General features: G+C 41.2%; 1 protein-coding gene across 5 annotated transcripts in view; it reads left to right on the forward strand.

The window, feature by feature from the left end:
- Positions 1–27,932, forward strand: part of MSRA (methionine sulfoxide reductase A) — a 462,819-nt gene that overhangs the window by 284,430 nt on the left and 150,457 nt on the right. For all 5 annotated transcript variants that reach the window (XM_040469218.1, XM_040469276.1, XM_040469424.1 and 2 more), the window contains one exon: positions 20,693–20,797. In XM_040469218.1, coding sequence (XP_040325152.1) covers positions 20,693–20,797 — 105 coding nt within the window. The remainder of the gene's footprint in view (positions 1–20,692; positions 20,798–27,932) is intronic.

The following is a 27,932-nucleotide window of genomic DNA, read 5'->3' on the forward strand; positions in this document are numbered from 1 at the left end:
CTTTAGGATGAAATGTTCTGAATATATCTCTTAAGTCCATCTGGTCCAGTGTGTCATTCCAATCCATTGTCTCCTGATCTGTCCATTGCTGTGAGTGGGGTGTTGAAGTCTCCTACTATTATGGTGTTACTATTGATGAGTTTCTTTATGTTTGTGATTATTGATTTATATATTTGGGTGTTTTAACATTTGGCACATAAATGTTTGCAATTGTTAGGTCTTCTTGGTGGATAGACCTCTTGATTATGATACAATGCCCTTCTGCATCTCTTGATACAGTCTTTATTTTAAAGTGTAGATTGTCTGATGTAAGTATGGCTATTCCAGCTTTCTTTTGTTGACCATTAGCATGATAGATGGTTTTCCATCCCATTATTTTCAATCTGAAGGTGTCTAGGTCTAAAGTGGGTCTCTTGTAAACAACATATACATGGATTTTGTTTTCTTATCCATTCTGTTACCCTATGTCTTTTGAGTGGAGCATTGGGTCCATTGACGTTTAGAGTGAGTACTGAAAGATTTGAATTTATTGCCATTGTGATGCTTGTAGAGTTGGAGTTTCTGGTGTTCTCTGGTCCTTTCTAATCCTTGTTGCTATATATATATATATATTTTTTTTCATCTTTTCTCCCCTCAGAGAGTTCCCCTTAAAATTTCTTGCAAGTCTGGTTTAGTGGTCACAAACTCCTTTAATTTTTGTTTGTCTGGGAAACTTTTTATCTCTCCTATTTTAATGACAGCCTTACTGGATGAAGAATTCTTGGCTGCATATTTTTCTGATTCAGCACACTGAATATATCCTGCCACTCCTTTCTGGCCTGCCAAGTTTCTGTGGATAGGTCTGCTGCAAACCTGATCTGTCTTCCCTTGTAGGTTAGGGACTTTTTTTCCCCTTGTTGCTTTCATGATTCTCTCCCTGCCTGAGTATTTTGTGAATTTGACTATGATATGCCTTGTTGATAGTCTGTTTTTGTTGGGGGTCCTCCGTGCTTCCTGGATTCTAATGTTTGTGTCTTTCCCCAGGTTAGGAAAGTTTCCCACTATGATTTGCTCACATAAGCCTTCTACGCCTATTTCTGTCTCTTCCTCTTCTGGGACCCCTGTGATTCTGATGTTGTTCCTTTTTAATGAGTCACTGATTTCTCTAATTCTTAAATAGTGCTCTTTTGCCTTAATCTCCCTCTTTTTTTCTGCCTCATTATTCTCTATAAGTTTGTCCTCTATATGGCTGATTCTCTGTTCTCCCACATCCATCCTTGCTGCCGTGGCATCCATCCGTGATTGCAGCTCAGTTATAGCATTTTTAATTTCATTCTGGCTACTTTTTACTTCTTTTATCTCTGCAGAAGAGATTCTAATCTGTTTTCGACTCCAGCTAGTATTCTTATTCTTGTGATTCTAAAATTCTGGTTCAGACATCTTGCTTGTATCTGTGTTGGTTAAATCCCTGGCTGTCGTTTCTTCCTGCTCTTTTTTGAGGGGCGAATTCCTTCATTTTGTCATTTTGAAAGGAGAAAAAGAATTAATGAGGTAGAAAAATTGAAATTAAAAAAAATTAAAATAAAAAATATTAAAATTAAAAATTAAACACACACACACACACACACACACACACACAAAATCAAATAGATGGTGCTAGATCCTAGGTGTGTTTTGGTGTAGGTGTTGAAAGTAGTTTGACAGATTAGAGGAAAAAAAGGTGGGGGGAGGAAAAAAAATCGTCTGAGAATTTGAAAAAATGAATACACTGAAGTAGACTAAAATGAGATGATGGGGGTAAAATAGAATTTGAAAAAATATACACAAAAGCAAAGAATATAGTAGAAAAAATTAAGGAAAAATAGTTTTAATAAAAATTAAAAATAAATATGAATTTTTTCTTTTATTGTATTTAAGAAAAAAGAAAAGAAACAAAAAAGAAAAAAGAGAAAAAAGAAAAAAAGGAATCGTTTGAAAATTTGAAAAAGTGAATACACTGTAGTAGACTAAAATAAAATGATGGAAGTAAAATAGAATTTTAAAAAAATTTACATAAAAGCAAAAAATATAGCAATAAAAATTAAATAAAAATATTTTAATAGAAATTGAAAGTACAAATGAAGTTTATCTTTCTGCATTCAAGAAAGAGAAAAATGAAAAAGAGTAAAAAAATAAAAAAAGGAAATTGTTTGAAAATTTGAAAAGGTGAATACACTGAAGTAGACTAAAATAAAATGATGGAAGTATAATAGAATTTGAAAAAATTGACACAAAAGTAAAAAATATAGTTATAAAAAATAAAGAAAAATATTTTTAATAAAAATTGAAAATAAAAATGATTTTTTTCTTTCTGTATTCAAGAAAAAGAAAAGAATTGGAAAAGAGAAGAAGAAAAAAAAAGAAAGAAAATTGAATAGCTGAACCTGCTAGGAGATTGAAGTAGGACTGAAATTGCTTCGTTTGCTCCTAGAATCAGTCTATGTAGCTCTTTATAGTCCATAAAGTAAGCCAGTGGTGAGACTTGTGTTCTTGAAGAGCAAAGTTGGCCCAGTTGGGCGGGGCTCAATGTAACAGTTCTGCTCTCCACTAGATGGCGCTGCTAGCCTACTGGGGTGGATTGTGAGCTCGTAGGTGTGCATGCGTGGGAGTGGTGAAAATGGCACCACCCAGCTACCCAATCTGTTCTCCCTGATCAGCAGTCATGCACCTGTCCTCTGTCTTCAGCTTTTGTCCACTCCCTGCTTCTTCACTGTCTGTGACCAAGCCCCAGGCAGTACCTCTCTCCTGAGTTTTGTCTTAGATGTGGCTGTTTTCCCCGGCCCCTTACTTCTGAAGCACTGTGGCTTTGACCTGTTCTGCCCTCTGGGGGAGGGTCTTCCCGAGAAATGGCCAGATGTCAGCTGCACCCAGGAACGCTTGCGGGACCCTGCTGCTGCTGGTGCCCTGAGGCTGCGGCCAGGTGCCAGCCCGCCCAGGAAAAGTTCACGAGATAGTGTAGCAGCAGCATTTCAGGGATTATGGAAAATCACAACACATGTCTGGCACCAGGCTTCACCCTTAATGACCTTGTTCCAGCACCAGCAAATGTGGCCGTTTTCTGGGGTGTTCTGGGACTAGGTGGCTTCAACAGTCTCTACCAAATGCCCTTCCAGCAGTGGAACCGCTTTTCTCCATGTGGCCCGAGACCCTCCCAGACCCCACTCTGTTCCTGGGGATTCTCCCTTTCCACCAGAGCGGTGCCAGGTATCGAACTGCAGAGTTGCAGCCTTTGAGCTCCCTTTGTTTACAGTCTTAATGGAATTTAAACCCTCTCCTTTCTCCTCTCTCCCTTTTTAGTTTAGTCCCTGCGGTTGTTTCCAATTTTCCACTTTCTCTCCAGCTCCTTTTGGGGAGGGTTGCTTTTCCCATATTCTCCCCCCCTCCCCAGTCTCCATCCTGTCTCCACTGCAAAAGCAGTACCCTACTGTCCGTGGCTTCTCGCTCCCCAAATTCACCTCTCCGTGCCACATGTACCTGCTGAATCCTGTGGTTCAGGTTGTGCAGATTGTTGTGTTAATCCTCCAATCAATGTTCTAGGTGTGCAGGATGGTTTAGTGTTGGTCTGGCTGTATTACATGGACGCGAGACACACAGAAAACTTCCATGCTGTTCCGCCATCTTGTCTCCTCCTCCCCAACTTAACCATTTTGAAGCGTACAGTTTTGTAGTATTAAGTTCATTCACATTGCCGTGCAACCATCACCACCATCCATCTCCAGGACTCTTCATCTTGCAAAACTGAAACTCTGTCCCCATTAAGCATAACGCCCCATTTTTCCCTTCCCCCAGCCCCTCTTCCCAATCTTATGTAGTAGTCTTTCCCACACTTAATTTCATAGTGTTTTGTTATTTATTTATTTATTTATTTATTTTTATTTTTATTTTTTTTAATTTTTTTTTCAACGTTTTTTATTTATTATTGGGACAGAGAGAGACAGAGCATGAACGGGGGAGGGGCAGAGAGAGAGGGAGACACAGAATCGGAAACAGGCTCCAGGCTCTGAGCCATCAGCCCAGAGCCCGACGCGGGGCTCGAACTCACGGACCGCGAGATCGTGACCTGGCTGAAGTCGGACGCTTAACCGACTGCGCCACCCAGGCGCCCCGTGTTTTGTTTTTTAAAGAGACCCAGTGTGGGGCTGAAACGTACAACTCTGAGATTGAGAGTGGCATGCTCTACTGACTGAGCTGGACAGGTGTCCCTTAATTTCATTGTATTTTTGAATAATTTTCTTTTATTGCCTTTTTCTCAAGCCTTCAACTTAATTCTTAATAGAAGCAAAACTCTTTCTTCTGTATGTAATATTTAATTAAATTTGTAAGTACAACAAAGACTAAATTGGTCTAAACAAGTTTGGGAACAAACATAACCAACTTGGTAAGGCTTCCTTCAATTGATGGGAGCAGAAGGGTGCAGGTGTACCAGAGAGAGTCGCACGTATTCTGGTGCTGTGGTCTTTGGCCACCATGTTTGCCAGAAGGAATGATGTGGATCAGTTAATTGGAGACTTTGTGTCAACTCTGCGGTTTACCTTCTCTGCTGTATAGTGCTTGTCATTTTCATCATCTGAAATACCTACATACCCAGCTCTGTATGTCTAAATTGTACCCACTTTTCAATGTCTAGTTCAGATGCACCTCCTATATGAAAACTTCCCTGTTCTTTCCTTTCAAACTTCTTTCTTTTAATGTTTATTCTTGAGAGAGAGAGAGCAAGAGAGAGACAGAGCGTGAGTGGGGGATGGGGAAGAGAGAGAGACACACACACAGAATCTGAAGCAGGCTCCAGGCTCTGAGCTGTCAGCACAGAGCCAAGTGTGGGGCTTGAACTCACGAACCCTTGAGATCATGACTTGAGCCAAAGTCGGACACTTAACTGACTCAGCCGCCCAGGTGCCCCAAAGTTACATCAGGGGCACCTAGGTGGTTTAATCTGTTAAGTGGTCGACTCTTTTAATTTTTATTTCTTTTCTTTTCTTTTTTTTTTTCACTTTGAGAGAGAGAGAGAGTGCAGTCAGGGGAGGGGCAGAGAGAGAGGGAGGGAGAATCCCAAGTAGGCTCCACAGTGTCAGCACGAAACCCGACACCAGGCTTGAACTCATGAACCGTGAGATCATGACTTAAGCCGAAACCAGGCATCAGACACTTAACCAACTGAGCCACCCGGGCACCCCTTTCCTTTCAAACTTCAGAGGCACTGACCTGTACCTCTACAATGACATCTAACACTTTCTACCTTGCATTGTTAGTATTTCTGTGAGTTCCCCAAGAGCAGGCTCTGTGTCACATTTCTTTGGATTTCTCATATCATTGGCTTAGTGCTGTGCATGGAGTCATATCTCAGGCTCACGTTTATTAAATTACTGCCTTGCCAGGATGGGACAGAGAGAATGAGAAGGGGTAACTAACTATTGGAGCACTTTTAGTTAACAAAACCTGCGTGGGTGTGTGTAATACAGTGTATTTTTTGACACTTTTATTGTAACTGTTTTGTAGATGAGGAACCTGAGACTCAGAAAAGTTAAATAATTCATCCAAATCAAATATTCTGACTGCACTATCAATGCCCTTGGCATAGTGTCTCAGCACTTCATTGTTGAAACCATTTGGTTTTATTTAGGGTAGTTCTCTGGGTTCATAAATTAATTACTAACTGTCATCAAAGAACTGCTAGTCAAGACTAAAAGATTCCCAGTATCAATCAAATTCCAGCTGAATTGGATCTGTAGGCAGTCATAGGCAACAATCATTTGGTGGTTACCCTTAGGATCAGTGTTTATGGGCAAAGAGCAAAAGGCTATGGAATCAATAACTGGGTTGGAGCCTTGGCTCTGACCTATGTTCTGGGGCACCTGGGTAGCTCAGTTGGTTAAGCTTCCGACTTTTGATTTTAGCTCAAGTCATGATCTCATGGTTCATGAGTTATAGCCCCATGTCAGCCTCTGTGCTGATAGCACAGAGCCTGCTTGAGATGCTTTCTCTCTCTCTTTCTCTGTCCTTCCCCTGTTCACACTCTATCTCTCTCAAAATAAATAAATAAACTGTAAAAAGCAAACAAACAAGAACACGCTACTAAGTTCTGCTACCTACTGAGTGACTTTAATTCAAATAATGTGACCTCCTTGAGTCTTGGTTTTCTCATCTATAAAATGGATGTGATAATACATGGAGTTACCATGAAGATTTAGTTAATGCATATGAAAATATTTTGTGCTCTATGAGGGTATTACACAAGTCCAAAGTATTGTTGTCATTAACCTATACTTACTGAGTACCATTGATCTCAAGGTACAAAAAGTCCAGTGCAGAGTTTGGGTTAATATGGAACAAAGTACCTTCAGTCCAAAATCAGGACTCTGGTGTTAGTTACTGTAGGACCCCTATGGGGACATATACCCATCTAATATGGTGTGGCTAGTATTAGTATCCTGTACTGATGGATTTTTTTGCTCAGGGACTTGTTTCCCTTCACAGGCTAAAATAACTATAAGCAAAGGCATGTAGTCTAAGGAAATGCTCCCCATTTGTGTTTTGGATTGCCGGGATATCCAACAAGTATGAGGTTGCCAAGAATGAGGGAGGCCTAGGGGTCAAGTTTGGCTACGGTAGAGCTTAGTATTAAGAGCACTGGAGTGATCCTCTCCACTGAGAAATCTTCCCTGAATCTTCAAGGCTGACCTTGGTACTCCTCCTGTGTGCTCCCATAGAACTCTGAGCACACCCCTCTCCAAACAGCAGTTGCTTTATCCTGTACATTTCCATTTACACATGTCTCTTCCCTCTTGGACTGTGTGCTCCTGTAGGCTGGCAACTGTCTTATTCAGTGTTGTCTTAGTTGCACCCAAAAGAGTGCTCAGAGTTCAGGCTAGCTGTGCAGTAAGTACTTGTTGAATGAATCCCTCCTCTGGCAGTCGTGTTCTATTACAAGCCCCATCCAGAAGTGAAAGTGAGGTGGGAGTAATGGTAAATTGCTTCACCATTTTGATTGTACTGTTGTATTAATTAAATTAATTAGATCAGTGTTTCTCAATCTTTTAAAAATTATAGGCACCCTTTGGCCCCATTTTAGCCATTTCTTTTTTAATTTTCTCCCCCTATTCCCCATTAAAATTTAATCTCACAGATATACTATATGTTAGTTTATATACTGTGGCCCTTTGAAAGGCCATAACATTTTGATATGTAGATGGTTTTGTCCCTTAAGAGACAATTTTTTTTTCCCCTAGGAGTGATATCACCCCATTAAGAATGTCTGAATTAGATTCTATGTGACTAAATGTGTAGAATCAGCTGGTTTGGTATTGTGCAGATATTTTCTATTTGATATTTACATAGTTATAACATTAAGATTAAGCCTTGGTTGCTCATATTATTGATATGCTTTCAAGATAAGGCTGTGGGATTGATTTTTTTTGTACACTGTAACTGGTGCCTTTGGTGCTATTTAAATAAGGAGACAAAGCCAAGACTTTTCCCAGACCACCAACAGTATTTCAGTGTGGGGCTATTATGCATAAATCTGAAGGCTTGGTTCACAGTTCCATTCTTCCCAAAAATATTTAAACTAAACAAAAAGTTTATTTATTGCTAATGAATGTAGACATCTAAATAAGTCAGAGCCATGCTGCTTGGACGATCCTGCCAGATTGTTCCTGGGCGGGTTATTTATAAATAATGTACCATTCAAGTTGGGAGAATATGCTACTACCACATGAACTTCAAAAGAACTGTCATGTGGTTTATGTTCAAAATGAATAGGCAATTATTATCTTTGTATGACTTAAAGCAACTCTTCTGGAAATTCCATGTAAGCAGCCACAGTATTAGCAATGACAAGCTTCAACTGGGTTGCCTTTTCTCCTCTGTGTTATTATAAATAGAGAATAGTTTTTGAAGACTATAAAAAAAAGTCTGACTTGGTTTTAAAGACCTTTCAGTTAATGATTTCATTGGTTCTCTAGCTGTCTTTTCACTTGGATTCAGAGCACATGCACTTTTAGGAAAGCATGCCCTTGGCAGCCTATGCAGAGAAACCCATCTTTGCTTGGAAATCAGTCCATGTTGTTCTGTTTATATTAACCTAGATCCTAATGGTTTGGAAGTTGTTGACTTTTATAGTGAAGTTCCATCATGATATGTTCATCATTAGTAGTATGTGGCTATGGAAGCACTAATTGTGATATAGATTTGATTACTACCAGTAAGTCCCCAGAGTGCTTTCCCTTTATCTCTGTTATTGAATGCTCTCAACCATACTCAAAGATTGATAGGGACAGGTCTTAGTATTCCCATTTTACAGATGAGGAACTTGTGAAGAAGGGGAGTTAAACAGCTTATCTGGCAGATTATATATGTTCCACATTAGGTTTTTTGACTCCAAAAGCAGTGCTCATTTAATTGAACCACGATGTCCTATGCTTTCAGCTTTTTCAAGGGTCATTATGGACGAGTGACTGGATGTCAAAGGCATAACCTGGACCAGTGAGTAGAAGGAAGTAGACTTGACTCAGTAAAGGCAGAACTTTCCAGCAATTAGAACAGTCCAACAATGGCATGGATACTTTGGTGAAGTAGTGTGTGTCCTGTGACTTGAAATGGTCATCTGAATGTTGCGATGGGGTAAAACACAACGTGGCATTTGGCTAGATGATCTTTTTCAAGTCCCTTATAATCCTGTACATTATTTTTAAAAATCTTATGTCTTATTTCCTCTCCCTTGATATAGCTTCCTATATCAAACACCTAATTTCATAGTTCTCTTTCCCAACTGCACATCAGAAGCACCTGTCAAACTTTGTGAAGATGCACGTGCCTAGGCCTGACCCCACACCCCCTGTGTCAGAATTCCAGTGTGGGGTAGAGTGGGAGGTATGAGAATATTCTTTAAAAAGTTTGATTAGAAGGCATAGGCATAGGGTCATGAACCACTCTTCTGGTGTAACCCACTGATAACAAGGTACAGACGGGCCTCATTTTGGACTTGGTGTCATTTAACAGCATCCAGAAGGCATAGTTTCTAAGCATACAATATCCTTTTAAGTATTAATCAGACCCTTAACAAAAGTGTGTTTGTTCCCTTGGCTGCGAGAGTACGATGATCCCTTATTGGCAGGTTAGTTTTACCAATATCTCATAATGCTTGTCCCCCTCATAGTAAGTTGGGAGTAGGTGCTGGTCCAGGAAATGGACATTTGATCAACCCACCTACAAGAGCCTTTCATATACTTCTTGTTCTGGAAAAAACACCTCAAAGGGTGTGAAGGTCAGCCTCTATAATCAGCATGTTGGATACAGAAACTAGTCAGCTGCTCACTCCTAGACTGCTTACCCACTAGTTAACTTCATAGCAGTGAGAAACCTCCAGCGCCACAAAGAAATGAATGGTTGTAGTTTATTGCTTTCTTGAGGAATTTTCTTAGCAAGTACTCAACTATGTTTATAGCATTCCTCTGAGAGAATAATCTCTGAAGAATGTGCCTGTATTACATACACACCAGAGGATTATAAATTCCCCACTATGTCTCCCCATGGTGGACCGGAAAAAAAATCACAGTTGTTCCAACAGGATTTTTTTCTACTTTTCAATCAATAGGATGCTTTTGAAAGCTTATATTTCTCTTTGGACACTTTAAGTGACTGAAGAGACAAAAGAAAAAAAGCAAAGATAAAATGACAGTATAGACACTCCTCAAATCCTATAATGAACTCCACAGGGCACCCAATTTTGATGTATTAGGATTTTTTTTATAATGAGTACAATTGTTGGAAATCACATTTTCTATCTGCAGGAGCTGGAGATGAAACTGAGCTGACATCTTACCTCTTTGTAGTTAATTAGCAAGAGGGAAGGAGTGTTTTGAATCTTGTATGGGAAGAGGGAGGTATTAGTCATCCAGTACTCCCCCTTTCCCTTAAAACACCTGGATCTTTTTGTGTGCTCTTTGATTTGGTTTAACAGTTTGGATGGGTCTTGTTGGCTGGGAAGGATGAGGGGAGTTGGAAAATGGTTATTATTTAATGAAAAAATAACTATAGCTGACTTCTCCCTGCCATCCTCCCTGTAGGATAAATAAAATAGGTCAGGTCGTTTTCTTTAAAGAGGAGTTCCTTACCTGGACCCAGACTGTGGGCAAAATCCAGGCTGCCAGAGTTTTTGTTGTTGCCTTATTAACACTTGTCATCATTGAATCCCCAGCACTTAGTGAAGTGCCTGGAACTGAGTAGGCATTCAAATATTTATGAGTTTAGTGAGTAAATAAAACATTATGCTGACCCATATGGTGAGGTAGTTAAGTTGTGTTAGTTGTATCTAATACCTTTCTCTGGGTAGGTATGGCGAGTTTTACATAGAATTCAGCAGTTTGGGACAGAGAGGAAGAGCAGAGCATTTATATATAATTCCATTTAGGAGACTGGTCCTTGGGCAGGTGAACAGTGCTGGGGCCAGTGTGGACACTCATCCAGATGAAGGCTCGATAAGTGGCAGAAAAAAATCCGCACAAAGGATCCTCCAATCTGTGTGTATTTATTAATATCAGATCATGTGCCCAGTCCTGGGGGATGATAGAAAAGAGCCAGTGTCATGGTTCCTTTTCCCAGGAGAACTCTGTATACACGAAACACTGAGCAAGCGCTCAAAAACAGTCAGGACTCAAGTGTTACAAGGTGAGGGACTGATTCCAAGTGGAAGAGGGAGGCTGGATCGGTGGTGTTTGGAAGACAAAAACCATTTTCTGAGTACCCTCTATGAGAATCGCTAGATCCTACCTGCTACACACATCTCTTTTCATCACAGGGATTTGGCGAGAGACCTCAGGGGACCTGACTCAGTCAGCAAGCCTGGATCTGAGCAAAGCAGATCCCATTGGAGCCCACTGACTGTGCTTTTTCCCCTATATCGTGCTTCTTGTCCAGGTCCTATACGCAGGGAGGGCTTCCTGGAAGAAGCAGCGCCTACGGGGACCTTGAGAGTAGTGGAGGGCTTTGATTTCAGGTGGCTGGAGGGTGTGTGCTGCAGGCTGGGGGACTACAGCAGCAAGGGGTGGGGATGGGGATATGGACTGTCTGGATCAGGGAGAGTGTGTGGGGAAATGAGATTGGAGACATGGAGAGGGCTGGTGGTCAAGAAGGGCTCCTGTAGGCCCCTGGGCAGAGGGCAGTTGTGGGAGAAGTGGCTGGAAGTGGAGCCCATTGACAGTGGTCAGATTCTCGGTTGTCTCAATTGCTTACAAGCTCTGAGACTTCAAGCAAGTTATTGAATCTCTTTAAGCCTTGGCTTTCTTGTCAATAAAATGGACACAATAGTATTAATCTTACTAATTGCCCTGGGAAGGTGGCTGCGATACTAAAATGAATTTGTGGAGCCAGAAGCACTTTGAAAATGTAAAGTGCTGTGTCCAAATGCAGGGGGGGTTGTGGTTATGTTGGGTTGAGCAGGGGAGCTTGGAGGGTGAGCCAGCTAAGAGGCTTTTCCAGTTACAGCGCATGATAGCAGGTCTGTGGCGTTACAGCAGAAAAGAGCTCCCTGTCTCTTTGCCTGTCCTTTTTGAAATCTTGTTTTTGTTTATGACCGTGGCCGTGGCCTGGATGCACCCTCCCTCTTCCATGAAGCACCTCTGACTTCTTCTGTCCACAATGGCCATTTCCTTTCTCTTGTACCTGATGTCTTGATAAGGATGTTGCCCGTTCACAAACCCACCTTACTCACGCTGCCCTCTAGTCTGTGAGCCGTGTCATGGTGGGCTCAAGTCCAGTCTCTGCCACTTAATCTTTGACTTTGGGTTCTTTTACCTCTTTGCATCTTAGTTTCCTCCTTGAAAAAGTGGGAATAATAATATTACTTATCTCAGGGTTTTTGTGAGTGTTAACTTCATCAATTTGTATCAAGAGTTTAGAGCAATGCATGCAGTTTAATAAATGCTACATTCATTAAAGGTATTTTGCTATTCATGTTTTCCTATCACCCACCTCCTCCTCATTCATTCCACAGATCATTGTAAAGAGTGTTAAATTAATTAAACAAGGAGGCCATTAGACTGAGGTGGGTCTATTAGTGTGGCACCAACATAAGCAAATCACAGTCTAGGCCTATAAATACCTCAAGGTTATGAAACCAAAATGCTAAGGACAGCCAATCACAAACAGCTAACTAACAGCTTTAGCCAGTCAAATAATTTCCTTTATTTGCTTCCACAATTTCTCTATATGTTTCTCCCCAGCTCCTGTCTTTGGAGTGCTCCTAGCCCCTTCCTGTTTGTCACTGCCCTATTTTGCATAGATGTTTGCTCAGATAAACACTTAGGATGTTCAGTATCCTTCAGGTTTTTTTTTAATGTTTATTTTTATTTATTTATTTTTTATATTTTAGAGAGAGAGAGAAAGTGATAGGGGAGAAGGGCAGAGGGAGAGAGACAGAGAAAGAGAGAGAGAGAGAGAGAGAGAGAGAGAATATCCCATGTAGGCTCCATGTTCAACACAGAACCCAACGCAGGGCTTGATCTAACAACCATGAGATCATGACCTGAGCTAAAATCAAGGGTTGGACGCTTAACCCACTGAGCCACCCAGGCGCCTCCAGTGTATTCTTTTAACAGGGGTTAATATCCTTCCTCCTTTCCTCTGTGCTCCTCTCCTTCCCTCCTTCCCTCCTCACCCATTCCCGTCCAGCCTGCCTGCCTGCCTTCCTTAAGGACTGTGGGACTCTCATGCACCTTCTGATAACTAAGACAGTGAGCACTGAGATCCAGGAGAGGGAGGTTGACAGCTGGCTGCTTAAGGGGTGCACTGGGCTCAGGATGAGTGGTTTTTACACTTTTACACTTAATAGTAACTCTGTTAAGAATCACCTGGGGAATCTTGTAAAAATACAGATTCCTGGACCTTCCCCCCCCAAATTATGAAATAACAGTGGCAATAGTAAAAATAACAATACTAACCATACTGTTATGAATAAAGCTAATATTGGGTGGGCCAGACTATTCTTAGTGCTTCCTGTGGATTATCAAACTAATCCTCACAGTAGTCCCTGAGGTGAGTATTATGAATATCCTCATTTCACAGATAAGGAAATGAAAGCTTAGAGAAGAAAGAGCTTGGTCAAGGTCACACCACTGCCAGGTGGCCACGAGGCAAGCCAAGGAAGCACAGTGCTGAATGCTTCCTTGGGCTGAGTGGTGCCCAGCAGGCTGGGTCTAGACAGGCACCCTGTCGACTGTGATGTGTGGCTCATGGCTGGATCACAACATGGGGAGAGGAGCGAGCAGGCCTGGAGGTCTTTCATTGCCTTGCAGATACAGCAGAAGCCCTGCTCACTGCAAGGGGTACCCATGTGGCTATACTGTCTGCTGGGGGACCAGGTGGGCGACCGTTCCCCGACCCTCCCCACAGCAGCAGCAAAGGGCCCCAGGAACATTGATACCAGGAGCCGAAACCATGTGCACAGGTCTTATCTGCAGCCTGCTTTCCTTGTCTCCTTTCCGTCTCTCTTTGCTTTCCTCCTCTCTGCCCTTGACACGCCCCCTTCCAGAGGGCAGGGTCTCTGCCCTCCCAGGCTTTTCCTCCCACCCTGGGACCTAGGAATCCACACAAACCATGCAGGTCCGGGCTGCTCGGCTTGCCTTTGGAGCCCCTTTTGCTCAGGCCAGACGCCACACCCAGGAGCCCCTCACAGGCTCAAGCTGCCCTTGGCACGGATGGTCATGCTCATTCGCCTTATGGAAATCTCCTCTGCATCAGATTTGCCCGTGCTGTGGGGAAGGAGCCACCATTTCTACCGAGAATTTGGAATAGAACTCAATTCACTTGCTTAGCTCACTTGCTTATCATGCCAGCGGTGTGATTCTGACCACTTGTGACTGCCGCCTGCTGGCCTGCAGCCATTTGGCTTTGACTTGAGAGAGGTGGCCTCACATATTCTGCCCTGGGGACAGTGGGAGGGCCTTCAGCTCTTCTCAGTCCAGGTGGCTTTTCACCATCTCCTGAATATCATGGACTCTGATGTACATAGGTTCTTGTCCAAAAGAAGTTGTTGACAGGTGTGATGGCATAGTAGGAAACAGTGTCTCCAGGGAGGCAAGATTCCAAACTGCTTCCAGAGGCTTCTTTTTACCTGAATTAAGAACTCTCTCATTAAACCCATGTCTTTTAGTTCTGATTCTAAGGTGAGGAATCACACTTGATTCATTATAGTTCATCAGAAGAATGGGAATCTGGGTCTTTGCCTGGTGTGGATGAAGGCCTGACTACAGCTCCCATCGGGGCTGGAATGTGTCGGCTGGGACCTCACCTGAGCACCTGATTGAGTAGATGTAGACACTTAGCTGTTATTTCTAGAATAGATGCATGAATGAAATCACAATTAGACACTTACAGAGATAAAATTTAGTTTGATGAACTAGAAGCTTCCTTGTATCATATGTTTTCTCCTGTGATTTAGTCCTTATGGGGAAGGCATCCCTTTTAAGAAAACTCAAAAGGGAAATAACAATAGAAATCTTATTTATGTATAGAGAGCTTTACTCTTCCCCAGTACTTTCCCACATATGACCTCATTTAATCCTGATGAGTCTTCTGTGACAGAGGTTATTTTTATTTCTATCCAAAAAAGAAGACTTGGGATCACAGTCAAAAAAGTGTCAAACTACTTGTTAGACCTATGGTCTAAATTACTTCTTGTGACTTTAATTCTAGTCTTTTCCCCTTCTACCCCAGCTGAGTAGAGAATAATTATAATAATACAACTTTTGATAATAAGACATAGAGAATTAGAGAGACTTACATCCTATGTGGAGGCATGTTCTAATTCCACATTTAGCAGATGAGGAGACTGAAGGAAGGTTCCTCAAGTAGATGAAGCAACTCAATAGATAAAAGGGCCTTCAAAAATGCATGTGGTCCCCTTAGGGAAGGCATGGCTCATATGCCATGGAGCTCTGATTTGAACCACCCTTTTCTTCTGTCCCTGGCCATGCCAAGGTCAGGCAGTTGCCACGTGGCTGACCCAGAATGGTAGCCCAGGCAGTGTGTGGCTCCTGAGTGGGGGCTCCCCACTTGAAGACAGGCTAATTATCTTGGGATTCTCCTTTAAAAACACCTGGTTCACTTGGCTTCCACAAAGGTCTAGGTGACTGCAGAGTGCCTGATTTTTCAGCGCCACTCCCCCCACCCGAAACATTCCTTTAGGTTTCTTCTGGGATCTTTTGTCTTATAAGGAATGACTGCCCATAACCTACTTCTCTGCATTCATTACTTTTCTTTGGGCTCATGGGGTAAGGAAACACTGGGAAATGCTCAGAGAAGACATTAGTCCTTTTCATTTCCAGACATTTTTGAACAACAATGTTAGAACCCCTCTGATGCTGCTGTGAATTGTTAACAAGCATGTTTGCACATCACATCTATCATGGTATTTGCACGATGTTATATGAAGAAACAGCTCAAAGTATTTTTAAGATACAGCCTTTTATCTCTGGAAGCACCAGAAAGTATTTGCAGATTGGTCCCGGGAATCAAATTAGCCTAGCACATTGGTGAGTTCCTGGAGGCGTGGGCATTTCTGTAAGTGGTTCCTAGCCCCTTAATCCTTTTGATCATTTGCACTGTGTATTTTTACACAGACTCTTGTACTTTGGAGAAATAAAATAAAGAAACTTAAAGGTGAGTTTGATGAGGGCTTCTCCCCACTGTTTGTCAATGCAGATGGATCTTGAATTTTAATGGTAGCAGTTTCTTTTAAACCACCAAGCTTCTTTAAACCTCTCCACAAATAATGTCCGTGCTTAGATTATGTCTGAAAATGTTTATGGAAATCTTTCCTGACCCCATATTCCTACCACAAAAGAAGGGCCTAATCCTGTAAAATAGTCTTGACAGCCTGGATGTCAATTACTCCACAGCTGTGATTTCTCATATAGGGCCACTGCCTATATGACATTTGCAGCCACTTGCTGACTTCAGCGGTCTACAGTCAGGAGCCTGGCTTACGGGCATAGAATGAGCACCTCACTAGATCCTGCTGCTTATTGGCTGTGGGATGTTGTGTGAGAAAACTTGTGGAGAGGACTTAGTTGTCTTATCTTTAAATGGGGACTGCATCTCTCTTATAAAATTGTTGTGAGACATATTTGTATGCCCATGTTTATAGCAGTGTTATTCTCAGTAGCCAAAAGGTGGAAGCAACCCAAATGTCCATTAACAGATGAATGGGTAAGTCAAATGTGGCATATCCATATACTGGAATATTACTCATTCTAAGAATGAGGGAGGAAATTCTGACACTTGCTGCAACATGGGTGAACCTTGAGGATTGTGCTAAGTGAAAATTGCACTTTTCTGAAGTGTCTAGAGTGGTCAAATTCACAGAAACAGAAGTGGAATGGTTGCCGGGGGTTGTGGGTAGGAGAGAAACGGGGAATTAGTGTTCAGCGGATACAGTTTCAGGCTTGCAAGGTGAAAGAAGTTCTGGAGATGCATGGTGGTTGACAGTAGCACAACGGTGTGAATGTAGTTTATGCCACCAAACTGTGCACATGAAAGATGGTTAAGATGGTAAAGTTTGCTGTGTGTATTTTCCACAATAGGAAGAACTCGGGAAAAAACTTGTTATGAGCATTAAAGAAGGTCAAGTAGGTAAAGTGCCTACCGTTTTATCAGACTTCAGTGAAGGTAACACTTTTTACTAGGGTTAGGACATTGTATTGTAACGGTCACATGATACTTCACCATGAGGTTATACCACAATTGGTTTCTTTAAAAAAATTCTTTTAATGTTTATATATTTTTGAGAGAGACAGAGCATGAGCAGGGAGAGGGACAGAGAGAGAGGGAGACACAGAATCTGAAGCAGGCTCCAGGCTCTGAGCTGTCAGCACAGAGCCTGATGTGGGGCTCGAACTTAGGAACCAGGAGATCATGACCTGAGCTGAAGTCAGACGCTTAACTGACTGAGTCACCCAAGTGCCCCAATTGGTTTCTTTTTTTATTTGACTTTTGGATATCTTACAGTACTCCAGCATTGTAATGATGGAGTAAAAAAAAAATTTTTTTTTGCATGTACATATCTTTTCCATTATTTGGGGTTGTATCTTTGAGATAGATTTTCTGTATCACTTAGTGGAGGTGAGTTAATCTTTGTGGCTCTTGATACATATGCCTGTGGGAGTTGGTCATTTATACTGTCACCAGCCAAGTAAAGATGCCAGTTTCATAGTCTCCTCATCAGCGCTAGTTACGCTTTTAAGCAGTTTTATAAAATGTAATGCGAGATGGTATGTTCATGTTTCAATATGCCTTTATTTGCTTTTATCACTAAAAATGTGGAGCATTTTTCAATCTTGACTTACATTTATTTCTTCTTACGTGCACTGCCTGTTTACATCTTTTACCTGTATTTCTAGTGTGGTTTTCTATGCTTTTGTTACCAAATATATTTATCATAATTGTTACACATTGTTGCTACTTTTAATATTTAGAGAGTTTAATTTTTATTTAATTAAATCATTCACTTAAACATTTCAAAATACAAAATAATAATACGATTTTAAAGTAGGATCAAAAGTGGTTTATAATAACATTATTATACTTAATGTATCTTCTTCCCATAATTCTCCCATAATTCTTTTCATATCTGTTTGTATAAAATCTGTCTTTTGCTTACTTACATGCCTATAGTATTTGAATTGAAATTATGTAAGATGACCAATTCATTTAAATATAAATACATTTTTATTTATTTATTCATTTATTTATTTATTTTTAAGTGTTTATTTTTGAGAGGGAGAGAGAGCACAAGCAAGGGTAGGGCAGAGAGAGACAGACAAAAGGTCTAAAGTGGGCTCTGCATTGACAGCAGTGAGCCTGACGTGGGGCTTGAACCCATGAAGCATGAGATCACAGCCTGAGCTGAAGTTGGATGCTTAACTGACTGAGCCACTGAGGTGCCCCTAAATATCTTTTTAAAAAATAATAAGAAAAATAAAAATATAACCCAATATAAAAAGGATATTGCCAAAACCAGAGCAAATAAATTAAAGTTACTAATAAACATGACCTTTTTCTTTACCTTACTAATAATTAAATTCATTGAAAATAAACTGATAGGGTACAATTGTCCAATTGGTAAGAGTTAAAAACATTATAATAGTGACTGAGACTGGCCTTAATATACTGCCAATAGGGAGAGAAAATCGGGTCAACTTTACTGAAGCATTTAAGCACTAGATATCAAGAAACTTAAAAATGTTTGTGAACATTGGTTTAGAATTCCCACTTATGTAACTGTGGCTTGAGACAGTCTTGGAAATGTGGAAAGATATTTATGTTGATACATAAAAATAGGATTCAGTCTAAACTCCAATGACAGGGAGTGATTGAATAATAGTACAACCATCTTTGGAGTGTTATGTAGTCATTATAATGGCTTTTTCTAAAAATTTTAGTGATATGGGGACAAACAATATGCTGGTATGTAAAAGAAAAGCATGATGACAAGATTACAATAAAGCAAATTGTACATGGTGTGGTGGTGTGTGTGTGTATGAGCACATGTGCACTTGTCTGTATTTGGTACATATCCAGAAAGAATTGTGTAAAAAATGTTGATAGTACTTATTTTATGTGGTCAGATTACAACACATTATTTTTTTTCTTTTTTATACTTATGCACATTTTCTAAGCTTCATATTATTTGCAAATTATTATTTCTACCATCAGAAATAAATTTAAATATTAAAAAAAGATTAAAGATAATGAATAGATTTTTTTTTTATTTTTTTTTTCAACGTTTATTTATTTTTGGGACAGAGAGAGACAGAGCATGAACGGGGGAGGGGCAGAGAGAGAGGGAGACACAGAATCGGAAACAGGCTCCAGGCTCTGAGCCATGAGCCCAGAGCCCGACGCGGGGCTCGAACTCCCGGACCGCGAGATCGTGACCTGGCTGAAGTCGGACACTCAACCGACTGCGCCACCCAGGCGCCCCGATAATGAATAGATTTTTATTTTCTTTTTCTGGATTCATGTTCACTTTGCTTTCTTTGCTTTGTTTATTGGACAGAATCTTGGACAAAACACCAGAAGGGTTTTAGGTTATGGTCCAGAAATTCACTAGCTCTATGTGAATTTGGGGCAAATCTAACTTCTGTGTATTTCAGTTTTCCAATGGTAAAATGGTTGAGAATTAAAGTGAGATTAACAACCTATGGGCAAACACTTTGCAAACTAAGTTGCAAGTTCAAGGGATTCCTGGACCACTGTGTGGTCTGAGAATTTGTTACGACTCAGAGAACTCACTGAGAACAGTTATCCTCAGAGTTACAGTTTATTATAGGGGAAGGGGATGGATCAAAATGAGCCAAAGGAGGAGATGCAGAGGGCGGGGTCTAGACGGGTTCCAGTGCAAAGTTTCTGTGTTATCTTCCGTGCAGTCAGGATGTATTACCCTTCTGGCATCCATGTGTGACAGTATGCAAAAAGTATTGCCAACCAGGAAGCTCACCCATGCTTTGATGTCCGGAGTTGTTATTGGGGCTTTTTTACACAGGCATGATTGATTGATTGCCCACAAGGTTGAATTCTGTCTCTGGGTCAGCTGATGCTGTGTTACCCAAAGACCCTACTCTCGGCACAAGGTTGGTCTGTCTGGCATGACCAGCCCTGAACCTAACTAACACTGTTGGGTATGGCCAACCCTACCCTATGATTCAAAGTGGCCAGCTCCCACCCTAGGACTGTTGGTGTGGCCGGCGCCACTTTAAAGAAGGACATTCCTATCAGGTATGACATAAATTACCTTCCAGAGGCCAAGGCTAAGGCCAGATATCTCTTTGGGCAAAGCTAAATTCTTAACTATGCATAAGGTGACTGGAAAGAGATGGAAAACAAATTTAAATATAGAAATGATATGTATGGAGGCTTCTATCACTTACTACACTCTAACACCGTAAAACAAGGCAGGGTATGAATTCTATAGATACAAGTGCAAATACCCACTTCCCTGATCTACAGAACCTTGGGGACCACCTCTGAGAATGTGCATGCTAACAGAGACACATTTGCTGCAGTGGTTGTTTACCACGAGACGAATTAGACTGAGAAAACACTTACCATCCCGCTGGGTATGTGAACCTGACCCTTGCCTCTGTGTTAACAGCACAGCAAATATGTCCCCCCATTAACGAATTTATCTGATGCAATATAAGCCTGCTTGTTACAGGTTTCTTGATCTGGCACCATCTCATTCTGTTAGTGCAGCAAAACTTACTGCATATAGCACAGTGTGGTGATGATAAAAATAAATTGGCTCATTCCCCTCACAGAGTTTCAAACCATGAGCACTATGTCAGATTGGATGCATAAGGTTTGATAAGAGTGAGATTAAAAAAAAAAGAAAAGAAAACCCAAGTTTGTTTTCTCATGAAATTAAAAAAAATAATTAGAGCACAATGACAAGAAGTCATCATCCTCAGGAAGCTTGCCAGAGGACAACTGTGTGCTCTTACGGAGAAAGAACCAGTGACAGACTTACTATGAAACCATTCGCTAATGTAGTTATGCTCCCACCCTTCCTTCGGAGGAGGGAAGAATTTTAGCCCTTGTCTGGTGATTTTTTGGAAATGAGTAACTTGTAGTAAATTGGTGTTGTCAGTAAATTTTGGTTGTATGTTCTGTTTCTTTCAAGGAAAAACTGGCCATGCAGAAGTAGTCCGAGTGGTGTACCAGCCAGAACGCATCAGCTTTGAGGAACTGCTCAAGGTCTTCTGGGAGAATCATGACCCGACCCAAGGTAGATGAGTGAGCCAGTATTTAATTATCTTACTAATTACAGCTGGGATAATTAGTGTTTGAGCTGCATGGAAGAGATGAACCTTGAAATCACACAGGAGCTCAAGAATATGATTGCAGACATTTATTGACGGAGAAGAGGAGGGGCTGGGGAGCAACCGGGGGGAGAGAATAAAGGCGCAGCCACAGTCTGCACTCCTCCCCCCTTTACAGCTGTCAGGGGTGGGAAAATTCCCACAGAGAAAGACGCCAGACAATAGAGATTCGTTCACCTTTGATTATTGCATTATTCCTCCTTAATGCAGTCTTTTGTCTACAAAATTAAAGTGTCTTTCTAGCAGCTCCAAAGTTTTCCTGATTTATGGTTCCTTTATTTCCCTGAATTTAGCCTTTCTCATCTTTTGACATTATCAGGCTCTTTTTTTTTTTTTTAAATGTCTGCGGGTGATAAAAAAAAAAAAGAACATAAAGGTAAAATGCAATGTTCAATGGGTCCACAATGCTTAGGTTATTTACATATTTCATTTGTCTTCTTTGAGATTTGTTATATGGAGACATTAATATGTTTGGGCTATAAACAATGGTGACCAGAAATTTTATTTGAATGCACACACAAGCAAAAATCCCCTGTTGGCAAATATCATTTGTAATATTCAATAATGAAGCAATTTCCAGATTTCATCCTAACAGCCTTACAAGCACTGCCTTGCCAATATGATGATCTGATATTATGAGGCTTATGAACTGAAAAGTCCTATATAATAGATGTGATTTTCACAAGCCCTGTTCATTTAGCAATCAGTCTATTTAACAAAAATATTTTCCCTTTGGTGTCAGGTTTTTGTGTAGCGGGTATGCTATGTTGGCTGTTTATGAAGAAGGGATCTGTTTTTCCAAATGTGCATTGTGCTTTGTGGTGGAATTTTAATATGACCCCAGCAGCACAGGATGGTGGGCCCTGAGTTCTGGTTCTAAGAACCACTCAGTGCCTGGGTGATTTATTAGAGGGCAAAAGTCAGAGCTAAGTATAGTAAAATGATAAATAAGCCAGGGTACTGCAGGTACAGGATCCAGGCAAATCCATCAGGGTGGGTGAAGGCCTAGGAAGGAAGCCAGGAGCAGGAGTTCCATTATAGTGAAGTCTGGTTTGACATAGGGGGATGAGTCCCTAGCAGTAGAGGGATAAGGTATGGGGCAGGGGAGGTAGAAGACTAGTAGGGCAAGAATACTATAATGAGAAGATTCAGATGTCACCCTGGTCTGGACTACTAGACTGGCCTATCATATGAGAAAGGCAGGTCTGACAAACTCAGTCTTGGCTCAAGCAGGAGGCTCTGACAATGAGCATCATAAACAAGAGTGACGATGGCTAAGAGCTTGTGCTGGTGAGCCTTTGATCCAGGTGGAGCAGGCATTTGGCTCTCAAAGCCAAGGGTCATGGCAGATGCTGAGAGCTCCAAAATTCTCAATGAAGATACACATTAGGAGCCCAGGCAAGCCTGAAGTCATGTAGGAGACAGGATCCCCACAGGCTTACAAGGTTAGGTACATGGCCTTTGGCCTGGCCATCCATAATGTCCTGTCCTGATAGAATCACTTTATGCTTAGCCCTGGCAAGATTTCAGAGGGTGAAGTCTGTCATGCACTTCTCTCTCCTTTCTTCTCTTAACTTCTTACCTATTTTATCACATCTTTACCAGCACACCTCAGTTAATTATATCACTAGTACTGGCCCCTAAATCTTAGAGGGAATTCTACTTTTAAAAGAACCTTAAAAAGAACCTCTTGTTCTCCCCATCCCACATATCAAATTTGTCTCAACTGTGCTTCAGCCCTCTTTCAAATTCTTTGTTTGCTGTGTATTCTATTGTTTGCTAATAACAAGGTACCACAGATCCAGTGGCTTAAACAACAGTAATTTATTTTCTCACATTTGAAGAGGCTCGAAGTCTGAGAGGAAGGGGTCGGCAGGGTTGGATTCTTCTGAGGCTTCTCTCCTTGGCTTGTAGATGTCTGTGTTCTCCCTGGGTCCTCACATGGTCTTCCTTTCACATGTGTCTTTGTCCTAATCTCTTCCTATAAAAACACTGTCATGTTGGATTAGAGCCTACCCAAATGACCTGATTTAATCTTAATCTTTAAAGACCGTCTCCAAGTAAAATTATATTCTGAGGTACTAGAGTTCAGGGCTTCAACATATGAATTTGGGAAAGATACAATTCAGCCCATGACACTGTTCCATAAAGTATAGCTTGGTATACTATTCTTCCAGAGGTATTTTGATTCGAACAGAGGGTTTGTAGATTCATAGACTAGAAGGGATGTTAGAGGTCATCTGGTTAATCTTCAGCTTCAATTCTGTAAGTCAAAAGATGAAATTGCTACTGACAGCGTTCACAGACAATAGGATTTGATTGTTGAGTACATATTTTTTTCACTGATATTTTAGAAAAATTATGCATGGACAGGAATAGTTTTTCTACCCTCGCATATGTCTGTTTCTACTTACAATATTGCTTGATGCAGTATATATAGTCACAGGTATTAAATTGCAAGATATGTGATCTTCCCACATTATTACTAGGATTACTTTTGTTGGATAGTTTAATGTAATGGGCCATGGTAACAATCTTTTTCTGTATTCCAGAGTTTCCCATGACACTTCTGGAAATAGGGTGAAAGGAGTGATTACATGACCCAGGCCTGGCCAGTCACAGTATCTTTTTCTATTGCCAACAGTGTTTGATTCAGGGAATGGGCATGGGACCCAAGCATGACCAGTTGGAGCCCTTCTCTGGGACTGTTGTGTGAGAGAAAAAGGTGTTCTCCCTTTTCTGGGGAGGTGGAGGTGCTCTGTATGTGGAAAGAGCTTGTCCACAGAAGAAGCAAGGGAGGAAGATGGGAAGAGACACTGAGAGACAAGAGATAGGAAGAGAGAACCTTCAGGAGACTGAGGTCCTCTCAGCTATGAGAGCTACTAGGTACCTACCCTCCGTCTCCATCTTTTTTTAACTTAAGCTAGTTTGTTGGGTTTCTACTACTTGCCACAACAACAACCACAAAAATTACTGCTTCACCACTCATTCAACTTAATCATAGTGCTTATTATATCCAGCCACTGTTAGTTAACCATGTTCATGGTCAACCATGACCTCTATAAATTAGAGGTTTAAAGCCATTTGGTTAATAATTTTGTCATTGACTCAGACATGAAGTGGAGGACATTAAAGATTGTTTTCTCAGTACCTGTTGGTGGTTTGATTCTGGGGTTCCTTGGTAATTCAGATTGAAGAATTGGGGTTTAATATTTGAGATACATGGCTTGAATATATACCAAATCATCTCAATATTTCTAAACTGCTATGAAAAACTATCAGTCATTAATGACACTTATCTTGTATCTACTCTGTTTGCCAGGCACTTTGTTAGGTGGTGCTAAATCACCAAGTTGTCTATAAAATGCAGCAGTATCCAGCCTCTTGGCTAATGCATAGAGAAAATAGATTTCTATAGGCAGAAAATAGTTTAATCTGAATGTACCGAGATCAAATGAGCATTCAGATAAATGTGTGTAAGACCAAAATATTAACCTGAAATCATTAAAACAAGTATATGCTAACATTGGAACTTTAAAAGCAAAAACATAAATTCAGAAGAAAGCCGGTGTCAATGAATTTAATATTCCCAGGGAACCCAGAGGATCCAAAACATGTAGTCACATGTACTTTTTCTGAGGTAAGAATTTGAAGCCCACTCCCTGAAGGATGGTCACAAAGCAGGTGAACTTGGCCATCTGAACACAACTTCTGAATTCTCTGCTTAAAGTCACATGGTGACTCCTGTCACTTTTCCTAGTACAAAGTGGCCCAGAAAAGAGAAACACCCAGTAGAACAGAGGAGGGACAGAGAGAAGTGTAAGACTGACTGGTGTTACTCGGAAAGTGGATGTTTCAGAAGACAGCAGCATGTTGGCTTTGGAGAGACTCTCATTGATAAAGCAATAGCCAAGTCTAGGTTGTTTTATGAAACAGGAGTGATTCTTAAAACTGTGTAAGGAATACTCTTGCCTATGCCAGAGTTGCTTACCAGCAAAAAGACAAAACTTGAGTAAAGTTGAGAAGACATTGACCTTTGATGTGAAGATATGCTCAGGAAACACATGATTCTCAACAGTAATATGGCTCAAGAGAAATGTGTTTTAATTAGCATGCTTGAAGACTTCAGTACTTTGCTTATAGAGTCGTTAAACATTTGAAGGAGTCACTTAAATTTTTTAGGTATGATTTACTTCATTTTGTGAGAGAAGAAATATCCTAGAATAATATTTGCAAATGTGGAGACTCTTGCTAATGTTCAGGGTTTACTATGGTAGCAATGGCATGAATTTAAGTGTAAAGACCCTTTCAATTAAATTAGATCTTCATGGCATAGGCCAGACAGAAAAAAATCCTTCAAGGTACTGAAGCAGCTCTCACGGTATCTGCCCTAATGGCAAGAAAGAACTTCCCATGGTCTGCATTTGGAAGGGAGCAGAGCTGGAAAGAGAACCATCAGAAAGTGTAGGCTTTTCAAGGTACAGGTGGGGCCAGAGACCTGCTATTTCACAGCCAATAGGCAGTGGGTCCTGAGAGAGTGCTACTCAGTGGATTAGCTTCAAGTGAAGTAACAGACCTAATAGCATCATTATACGTTTGGCCCGTAATTGGAATAGTCTTTTCCCTTAATTTACCAATTACCACAAAATCTCTATTTTGCCGAAGCACTCAGATACCACCGTTTAAGCTAATATGACTTGCTCCGGCGTTCTGTCTTACTCACGAGACAAATATGGTCCCTCCAGGTTTCTAAGGATAGACTGGAGCATGCTCATTCCTGACTGTGTGATCTCCAAACCCCCCAGTCTCCAGGAAACATGGCAGAGAGCCTGAGATTTAGGAGATTTGGGGTCTGGGCCCGCCTTGCCCCTTCCTAACTGTGTGACCTTAGCCAAGACACTTTATTCAATCTGAGCCCTCTATTTTCTCATCTGTCAGAAGGGGATATTAATGTCTATACTGCATGGGTCATAGGTTGTCATAAGTGTTAAATGAAATAATGTGAAAATAACTTGAAAACGGTCAAGTACCATGCAAGTGCCAGGCATTGTCCCTGTGTCCTCCTCAATACCATACAGTTTCACTGGGTTTATTTATTTTTATATCTACAATTTCTGCGGGAATATATTTACCCTCTGCCTACAAAAGTGTGGGTTTTCTACCCACAAACTTTCTTTTGTCCTTCCTGTTAGTTGAAAAGATTTCAGCATTGTTGATGTTGTCATTCTGTGATGAAACGGCTGCTGTTGCTGCTGCTGGGGGTGGTGGCTGTGAGGCTGATGGACAAGTGGCTCTTTAACTTTGCTGCTGACACGGTCATCCAAAGATGCAGATCACATCCCAGCCTCTCATGCTTGATCTGTTTCCTGCCTGGTACCCTCTGTGCATCAGTTACACCATTTCAGCCCTGTTCCTGCACTGACCCATACCTTGGGCCAAGCCACAAGGACACGGGCACAGAATGTAGAGATTTCAACTTCGTCTCACTTGATCCCCCAAGTCTGACTTCTCGGTCCCAACCTGTTTTATTCTCCTCAATCCTGGGAGAAGGGATAGCAACATTTTCTAAGCACCTTTTATGGGCCAGTCTTAGTGATAGATGTTTTATATTTATAATTTCATTTAATCCTTACCACAACCTTAGGAAGTGAGGTTCATTGAAACCCCATTAACTGAAGAGAAGAAATAAGGTTCCAAACAACAATCTTGTTCAGTATTTATGGCAGTATTTGGACTTGGCTCTGTCTAAAGCTCAAGGCTGTTTCCTTTCCCCTTTACCAGAGGGGTCCAGACTTCCAGACTAGGGGAAATTCTTCCAAGGACAAATGATTTTATGGATCCCCTCTCCCCATGTGATCTAGTTGTGTTCTTAGTAACCTTTTTAAAGCAAATATGTTAAGGTGCCACTATGAAATTAATTACACTTTAAATTGAATGCTTATTTTATTAACCACCACAATATCACATACCTCTGGAAAATAGAAATGCCGACACACATAATGCATTCTACAGACTCCAGGCAATGCCTGCTGCATGGTTGGATTTACGGACTTCTTGTAGTAGCTCCAAGCCTTCTCAGAGGACTGTGGCTATAGGTGGAAGCTCCTCCAATGTGCTCCTGAGGGAGCAGTGGCCCTTCTGCAGATGCCTGCTGGCTGAGACTGCTCCTTGACTCCAGTATCAGTTTCCCCACTTCTGTAGGATTGTAATTTTAACTAGATTGGTAGCACCAATTGAAACTAAATTTCTCAGACTCCTTATGGCTAAGGATGGCCACGTGTCAGAATTCTGACTATCAGGGAATGAGCACACATGATGGTTGCAACTTCTGGGTTGTATGTACTTAGAGCAAGGAGTATTCTCTTGCTCTTCCTTCCTTCCTACAAGTTGCCTCTAAAGGTAGTGGTGAACCAGCCTGGAGCATGTGGATGGGGGTCTCACCCTTGTAATGGAGGCACTACAAACTAGAAGGCTCCAGAGTCACTATTCCAAGCTGAACTGTGTGTAAGAACTATCTTCTTTAACCAATTGTTATTTTGGTTCAGTTAGGCTTTCCCCACCCTCCCCCCACCCAACCTTTTCTACAATAGCTGAACTTATATCTTTACTAAAATAGCCTTCAACTAGAAGCTGGTGATGAACTCCCAGTCACTCTTTTGAAGATCTTAATTAAAATGTTTCCTTAATTAAAGCATCTTTAATTAAATCTGTTAAGAGTATGGACCCTGGGGTTAGAGAAGATATGGCTTTAACCAGGTCTGCTGTGAACTAGCTGCATGACCTGGGGAAGTTACAGCACATCACCAAGTCTCATTTCTCTCTGTCTTTACTTGAACTCCTGGGTCCGAGCTATCATTATCTCTCATCTGGCTGCTACACCAGACTCCTGACTGGCCTGTCTTGCCCTTTCCCAATCCAGTCTCCTTAATGACCTGTTAAAAACACATTACAGAGTATGTCCCTCTTCTGCTTAAAGCACTGCGCTGGTTGTCCATTTTGGGGTAGGATAATATACAGTCTCTTTACAATGGTCAGTCTGAC

The sequence above is a fragment of the Herpailurus yagouaroundi genome, unplaced genomic scaffold (genome assembly GCF_014898765.1).
Source record: "Herpailurus yagouaroundi ecotype Mexico unplaced genomic scaffold, PumYag 28, whole genome shotgun sequence".
Taxonomy (NCBI): Eukaryota; Metazoa; Chordata; class Mammalia; order Carnivora; family Felidae; genus Herpailurus; species Herpailurus yagouaroundi.